We start from the raw sequence: 7,527 nt of genomic DNA, 5'->3' as shown, positions 1-7,527 counted from the left end.
GGTGGCAAGGGGGACCAGGGTGCCTGGCTGGGGGCTTCGGGTGAGTGACCCCCAAGCCCACTGCCCCCTCATCCCTTGTCCCAGTGCTCATCCCACCAGTGGGTGTTAATTACCGGCAGCTCGTCTGTAATTAATGCTCTCCGGTGACAGGAGTTGACGACTCAATATCAAACTGCTGCAATTAAGCCCTTGGCCATAAAGGCTGGGCAGGGAGCAAGGGGCAGGGACCCCCCTGGAGGAGCCACCCCAGCACCGGTGCAGGGATGGGGGGCACGGGCAGGGGGACGGCGGGGGGGCCGCACACCCAGGGCACAGCGATCTTGCAAATACTGTATTGCTCAGTCACTACCAGGGGTTAAAACCAAACCGAGGGCACGAAGGAAGGCGTCTTCCCAGAAGACAGATCAGTGTGTCCTCGCTGGAGGAGGACACAGCAGCGGCGGATGCCGCCATCGGAGCTACTGCCCCATTCCGGGGTTGGGGGTCCCTGGGCCCCAGGGGCGGGGATCCGTGGGGAAAGGCACGAGATGAGGTGGCCATGGGGCGGAGCAGGCGTTCACTGAGGGGACCCCAGCACCGGGGCAGGTGGCAGCTGGGGCAGTGCCAGGGTGTGGCAATCCCAGCGCGCGGCGATGCTGACTCGTGGCGATCCCGATGTGCGGCAAGCGATGTCCCTGAGAGGGAGAGAGCCCCGTCCAGGGATGCTTCAGGGCAGCAGGCGGGCGCTCAGCCGCTGTCCCGGAGCCCCCGCTGCCCCTCACCTTCCAGCCCGGAGCTCCCGGCCCCAGCTCGGCTTTGCGGAGGTCCAGCAGGCGGGTCATGGCCTGGGGCTGCCCCACGGGCTTGGGGGGGTTGGCTGTGAGGAAGAGTCTGGAAGCGGCGTTGGGGCAGAGGAGCCCATCCCCCCGCCACGGGCAGCGCCGGGGTCACATCCAGAGCAGGGCCAGGAGCACGAGAGCCAGGCACGGCTTGCAGGGCTGCGATGGGACCGCGGTGCCCCGGGCAGGCACCACATCTGCCAGGGCAGAAGCACCGGTCAGGGCGAGCCGGTCCCCGGCCTCCCAGCAGCCCCCTCCCCTCCACCGTACTCACCCTCGGGGCCCCCGCGCCCTCGGGGCTGCGAATTGGGCACCTCTGTCAGCGGCTCCGGCGCTGAAAAAAAACCCCACCGTTGTCAGGAATCTTCTGGGTTACGTGGAATGGCCCCCGAGGCTCCGGTACCCCCCAGCGGGGGCTGGTCCGGAGCCCCCGAATTTTGGGGCACAGTCCCCCCAACCCCGACTCACTGGTGCCTCGGCAGCAGACGGTGACGCGCAGCTTCAGGCATCGCCCGGCGCTCTCGGGGCTGGGGACGGCTGGGCAGGGGGGGGTCAGCGGGGACCGGCCGGCGCGGCCCCCCGGGACCCCCGACGGCGGCTCGGGCGGGCCGGGGGCGCCCCCTCCCGGCGGAACGAGGGGACGGCGCCCCCCCCCCAGAGCCCCCAGAACCCACCCCGCACCCCGAGCCGGGCGCACGCCGACCCCTCGTGCCCCCAGCCTGGGGCATCCAAACACCCACTGCAGCCCCCTCCCCACACACCCCCACCCCAGGGCATCCAGAAACCCCCTGCAGCCCCCCTCCCCACAGACCCCCACCCCAGGGCATCCAGACACCCCTTTAACCCCGACCCGCTTGTGCTGTCCTCCAGGGGCACCCAGAACCTCTCTGCACGCCACGCCCCCATGAATCCCTCACCCCAGGACATGCAGACACCCCCTGCATCCCTATCCCCTTGCACCCCCACCCCTGGGACATCCAGAGCCCCCTGCACCTCAGCCCTGGCATCATTCAGAACCCCCGTGTTCTCCTTAACCTCAGTGACATCCTGGATGTACCCTGACCGTAAACGTGGGGATCCTGGTGACACCCAACGCTGGGGAGCTGCAGTCAAGACCCCTGACATGTTCTGACCCCCAAATCACCCAAGAATCACGGCACCCAGCGCCCCAACGCGCCGTGAGCTCAGTGCAGCCCCCGCGGCATCCTGAGGGGACTCACAGATGTAGTAGTAGGTCTCCCCCGGCTGGAACTCGAAGCCGAGTGAGAAGGGGGTGAAACGCTGGATCTTCTCCGAGAAGCGGACGGGCCCGAAGGGCGCCTGGGGCCGGTTGCACTCCCAGCGCTTGAAGGCGCCGGGGGTCTCGTAGCAGCCGCGGTAGCCCTCCCGGTCCACCATGAAGAGCGTGAAGGTCTCTGCCCGGCCGCTGGGCACCGCCCCCTCGTAGTGCGGGCAGTAGATGTCCAGGTAGTCATTGATGGCCACCTGGATGGAGTAGTCGTCCCGCAGGAACCTGCCGGGCAGGACGAGCCGGGAAGCCGGGGGTCCGTCGGGAGGGGTGAGCTGCTGCGTCCTGCCCCAGCGGAGCGGGGACCTGGGCTTTCCCCAGCCACCGACCGGACACCGCCCGCAGCCAGGCATCAGCTCAGATTAGCCACAGGCCGCTGGAGCTGAATGGGCTCGGCCACCGCGGCCAGGGGCGTTTGTACAGCCACGCTGCCCAGGCACAAAGCCCCTCGCCCCAGGCACTCGCCTCGCCGCTGATCGGACACGACACGGACGCTCCCACCCCGGCACGGTGCTGGCAGGGGGTAGCGGCCGGGGCAGGGGGCACGGGGCAGGCAGGGAGGGGATGGGGCCCAGCCCAGGTACTGGTGCGGCACCGGGGATGCCGCGAGCTCACGGCTGTGCCGACAGCAAGTGCGGCCAGGCCAGGGTGGAGCAGCAGTGCAGGCACACACACGTGCACACACGTGTGCACACACATGAACATGCACGTGTGTGCACACGCTTGGTCCCGAGCGTCTAGGATGGGAAAGAGGGGCTGGCAGGCAGACCTCGGCCCCCACGTTGGCCCCGGTGCAGCCAGGGTTCACACGGGGAGCAGAGCCCCGGCATAGACCAGAATATTCTTCATGGGGATGGCAGCGCTGCCAAGGGGGGGAGCTTGAACCCCCGACACCCCGCTCAGGCTGGGGGCTCCCCGAGAGCAGGATGGAGCACAGACTCCTGCTGACTCAGAGCATCCCACGGGAGACGCTGGCTGGGACGGGCCTGGGCAGGGCCAAGAGCTGCGGGGATGGGGCCCTGCCCAGGCCAGCAGAGGGGCACACAGAGTCCCCCTTCCTGGGGCATCCATGCCTGGTGGGGTCCCACCTCTCCCATCCGCAGGACGGGATCAAGGCAGCATCTGTACCCCCAGCCTTACCCATCACATGCCCATCTGCCTCAGGCCAGCAGGCCCAGGACTTCCACGGGGGAGGCCCCAGGATCCTGACCCTGCCGCCTGCTCCCTGAGAAGCCCCAAGCTGGGAAATACCTAAAATGGAGGAGGCTGGGAAGAGGATGGAGGCAGACGGCGACCCGCTGGTGACAGCAAAGCTCCCGGGCAGCACCAAAGGCAGGGCATGAGCTGGAGTGCTCCCCACCAGAGGGGACACCTGCCATGGAAACCCACAGCCCCGAGAGTGCCACCCACCAGCTTGATGCCACCAGAGTTCAATGCTACTGAGGGCACTCAGGCTCAGCACAGGTGGGTACCACTGGCAAATTGGCAGCACCAGAACTGCCCACCAGATTGGTGCCACCAGGGGCTGGGTGCCACCAGCAGTGCCCATTGGCTTGGGGGCAACCAGAGCTGGCCACTGGTGTGGGAACACCCAGAGCTTGGTGTCACTGAAGGAGACTCATGAGCTGGATGCCACCCAGGGCTCAGTGCCACCAGCATCACCTGGGGCTAAAGCAGCACCCAGGTGTGTTCACCATCCTGGTGGCACCCAGGGATGCCCAGTGACTCGGTGTCACCGAGCTCTCGGGTCCTCAGCGGCTCAATGCCCCCCATGGGCACCCGGAGCTCAGTACCAGCTGGGGCACTCACCGCCTCTGTACTGCCCAGGGCTTGGTACCACCGGGGGGTGCCCGGTGGCTCGGTGCTACTCAGAGCTCAGCACTCCCAGGGGTTCTCACCCGCTCGACAACGCCCAGGGCTGCCCGGTGGCTCGGGACCACCCGGGGCTCGGTGCCGGTGGGGATGCCCGGCGGCTCGGCACACCGGGGGACGCTCGCCTGCTCAGCATTACCTGGGGGCTCGGTGCTGTCGGGGATGCCCGGGTGCTCGGTCCCACCGGGAGGTGCTCCCCGTCTCAGTCTCGCCCATGGGCGCCCGGTAGCCCGGTGGCCGGCAGCCCCGCCCCCCCGGAGCCCATCGCCCGCCGCCCCTCCCGTCCCGTCCCGTCCCGTCGCGGCGGCGCGGGCCCGGGGCTCGGTGGGGCCCGGGGCTCGGTGGGGCCCGGGGCTCGGTGGGGCCCGGCGCCCGGCGGGCCCGGGGCGTACAAAGGCGGCGGGGCCGGCGGGGGCGGCGGCGGTACCTGGGGTTGCTGCCGTTCCAGTGGACGCCGTGGCGGAAGCCGCGCACCGGCGGCGCCCAGAGCAGCGGCGCCCAGAGCAGGAGCCCGAGCAGCGGCGCGGGGCGCATGGCTCCGCCGGCGGCGGGGGGCGGCGGGGGGCCGCGGGCGGGGCGGGCCGGCGGGGCTCGGCACGGCCCGGCCCCCCCCCCCCACTTCGGGCCAATCCCGCCGCGCCGCCGCCCGGCAACTTCACCGACTGCCATTAACCCTTGGCGGGCGGCACCGGCACCCACCGGCACCGGCACCGGCACCGGCACCGGCACCGAGACCGGTAAGGCGCCACCGGCCGGTACCGCCAGTATCCAGCGGCACCGGCACCAGCAGCCACGCCCCGGTCCAGCACCCCCTGGTACCGCCAACATCCACCGGGACCCGTATCCCTGGCAACTCCCCGGTACCTCTCCCAGTCCGACACGGACGCGGTACTGTGAATATGTACCGGCACCGGGACCAGCAGTGTCCGGGCAGTGGATCTGCATCCCCGGCAACAGCATCCCTGGTACCGGCACCGACCAACACTTCTGGCATCCATCGGCACCGCCCCTGGCACCGGCAGCTCCGGCCCAATCCAGCTCCCCGCTAAACCCCACCCAGCCCGGCACCGCCCCAGTACCGGCACCAGCGGCACCGGTTGTCCCCCGCAGCCGGCTCCAGCAGCATCCATCGGTACCGGCACCGGTACCGGTATCGGCTGGGCACGCGGGGCCCGTGCACACGGGGCAGCTCTCACACACGCGTGTGCCCGAGGCCACCACGCAGCTCCTGTCTGTGGCCACGAGCGGCTCTTGCACACGCGTGTGCCCGTGTTGGTGGCAGCTGCTGCCCAGGTGTGTCCCTGCCCACCAGGCACTGCGTGTAAACTTTGCACACGTGTGTGTCCGTGTGCACGGCCACCCCTTTTCACATGTGTCCCTGCTCACAGAGCAGCCCCTGCACACATTCACATCCCTGTCCACCAGGCAGCTCTTGCACACTTGTGTGCCCAAGTGTGTGACAGCTCATGCTCACGTGTGCTCCTACACACACAGAGCAGCTCTTGCACACCTGTGGCCGTGTGTGAGGCTGCTCCTGCTCAGGTGGAGCTCCCTGCCCTCAGAGCAGCTCTTGCACACGCATGTGATGAGCACACAGGGCAGCTCTTGCACACACACGTACCTGTGGTCTAGCATGCGGCTTGCACACATGTGTTCCTGCCCAGAGCACAGCTCCTGTGCTGTGTGTGTGTTTGTGGCAGCCCCTCGTCACTTGTGTGTCCGTGCGCACTTTGTGTGACTTTTGCACACTTACACTTCTCTGTCCCCCAGGCAGCTCTTACACACACACACCCCCAGTCACAGCTAGAGTCACACTCACACACACACCTGTGTCCATAAAGCAGATCTTACACACACGCATACCCACACAGACTGAGCAGCTCTTGCACGTGCATGTGTGCAAGTTTGTGGAAGCCCCCGTCCACGTGTGTGTGTCTGTGAACACAGAGGAGTCCCTGCTTGTGTGTTACTGCCCAGGGTGCAGCTCTTGCACACGCGTGTGCCCCTGTGTGGCAGCTCCTGCCCGTGTGTGTCCCCGCCCTGCCTCACACATGCTGCAAAAACTCACAGTGCAGCTCTTGCACACACACACGTGCCCACAAAGCACCTCTTGCACACCTGTGTGCCCACAGAGCAGCTCTTCCACAACTGTGTGCCCATAAAGCAACTCCTGCACACGCACATGCCCAGAGCACCTCTTGCACACCTGTGTGCCAGCAGAGCAGCTCTTGCACACGCACATGCTCACACAGCTGCTCTTGCACACACACGTGCCCACAGAGCAGGTCTTGCACACCTGTGTGCCAGAGCAGTTCTTGCACACCTGTGTGCCCACAGAGCACCCCTTGCACACACACATTCCCATAAAGCAGCTCTTGCACACGTACATGCCTATAAAGCAGCTCTTGCACACCTGTGGGCCCACAAAGCCGCTTTTGCACGCGCACGTGCCCATAAAGCCGCTCTTGCACACGCACGTGCCCACAGAGCCACTCTTGCACACGCACGTGCCCACGCGCGTGTCGCCCGTGTCCCCTCGCCCCGCCCCCTGCCCACGTGTCCCCCGGACCCCGCCCCCCGCAGCTGCGCGCAGTCCCCGCCAGGGGGCGGTAACGCTCGGGAGCCCCTTCCGGCGCGGGGCCTGCCGGGAGATGTAGTTCTGCCCCGCTCCCCCCGGTGCCGGTCCCGGTGCGGCGGAGGCAGCGCAGAGGCGGCTCACAGCCCCTTTATTGACGTGGCGGGAGAAAAAGCGGGCGGCGGGACCCGGCGGGGTTCGGCCTTCCCCGCGGATCCAGCGCTGCGCATTCCCTGCCCGCGGCTCAGGCCTCCGGCGGGGCCGGCGCGGGCCTGTGAAGAGAAGGGGAGCCGATGGGGTGAGGGTGGGGTCCGCACAACTTCCCCCTGCAGCTCCCCCCGTCCCCTGCTCTGGATCTCCACCCTGACCACTCCCTCCTTTCTCCTCTCCCGCCCTGTTCTGGCCCCTCATTTCTCCTGGCTCCCCTCTCTCCCCCACGCACGCTCCCCTCTGGCCTCTGCAGGCCCCCATCGTGGCACCCCACATCGCCCCCTGAGCTCCCACAACCCCCCTTGGAGCTCGCAGCCCTGTCCCGTGGGGACGGGACCCCCAGGCTGTGCTCACCTGGCAGGAATCACGGTGACATAGGGGTGCCCAGGGGGGGTCTCGCTGCGGGCCAGCGAAGGGCCCGGGGGGTCCGAGGGCAGCGGCCGCTGCGGTGGGGGAGGCTTGGCCGGACCTGGGGGCTGCAAGGGCACGGGGGTGTCAAGGCTCGGCCATGGGCTGACCCCCGGTGGGATCGGGGGGTGGGGATTGGCCTCCTGCCCCACACGCGGGTGCTGCTGCCGTTACCTGAGCGCTCAGCAGCACAGGGTCCGCAGGCAGCGGGCGTGTGGGGGGGGGTGGCCTGTCCGAGGGGGGGGCCTGGGCAGAGAGAGAGGGACAGTGACACGGCAGGGGGACAGGGGGTGCTGGGGACACCCGTGTCACAGAAGTCCCCAAGAGCTGGAGCGCAGCCAGACATGCAGCGGGTC

At 68.3% G+C, this 7,527-nt stretch overlaps 2 protein-coding genes across 12 annotated transcripts in view; both read right to left on the bottom strand.

Moving 5' to 3' along the window:
* Positions 1-519: 519 nt before the first annotated feature.
* EFNA4 (ephrin A4) lies at positions 520-4,523 on the bottom strand. The gene is made up of 6 exons (XM_088068660.1): positions 4,406-4,523; positions 2,039-2,331; positions 1,287-1,355; positions 1,093-1,152; positions 762-1,015; positions 520-674 (listed from the first exon to the last, which is right to left on the bottom strand). Exons 1-5 carry the CDS (start codon positions 4,510-4,512, stop codon positions 927-929), a joined length of 618 nt encoding a protein of 205 aa, XP_087924786.1. The 5' UTR covers positions 4,513-4,523; the 3' UTR covers positions 520-674; positions 762-926.
* A 2,075-nt stretch (positions 4,524-6,598) lies between these two features.
* The window catches only part of ADAM15 (ADAM metallopeptidase domain 15), an 8,990-nt gene continuing 8,061 nt past the window's right edge, over positions 6,599-7,527 (bottom strand). For 2 of the 11 annotated variants that reach the window (XM_088068612.1, XM_088068613.1), the window contains 2 exons: positions 7,118-7,239; positions 6,603-6,825 (listed from right to left, as the gene is read on the bottom strand). In XM_088068612.1, coding sequence (XP_087924738.1) covers positions 6,798-6,825; positions 7,118-7,239 — 150 coding nt within the window. In that variant the 3' untranslated portion in view covers positions 6,603-6,797. Of the gene's footprint in view, positions 6,826-7,117; positions 7,240-7,345; positions 7,418-7,527 lie in introns of those variants that run through there. The other 9 variants (XM_014260848.2, XM_014260850.2, XM_014260849.2 and 6 more) reach the window with 7 other exon arrangements.

This window comes from Pseudopodoces humilis, chromosome 31 (assembly GCF_049639895.1).
Source record: "Pseudopodoces humilis isolate 2021_Gansu_Grassland_sample_001 chromosome 31, ASM4963989v1, whole genome shotgun sequence".
Taxonomy (NCBI): Eukaryota; Metazoa; Chordata; class Aves; order Passeriformes; family Paridae; genus Pseudopodoces; species Pseudopodoces humilis.
The sequence above is the reverse complement of the archived record's forward strand: the minus strand, read 5'-3'. Positions and strand labels throughout refer to the sequence as shown.

Bases quoted from the DNA above. Each gene is read 5' to 3' on its own strand.
- EFNA4 (XM_088068660.1), bottom strand. From the start codon at position 4,512: ATGCGCCCCGCGCCGCTGCTCGGGCTCCTGCTCTGGGCGCCGCTGCTC. The intron at 1,356-2,038 runs GTGAGTCCCCTC...CCCCCTGCCCAG, and splicing joins GGAGACCTACTACTACATCT to CCGTCCCCAGCCCCGAGAGC. The intron at 1,153-1,286 runs GTGAGTCGGGGT...GTTTTTTTTCAG, and splicing joins CGTCTGCTGCCGAGGCACCA to CGCCGGAGCCGCTGACAGAG.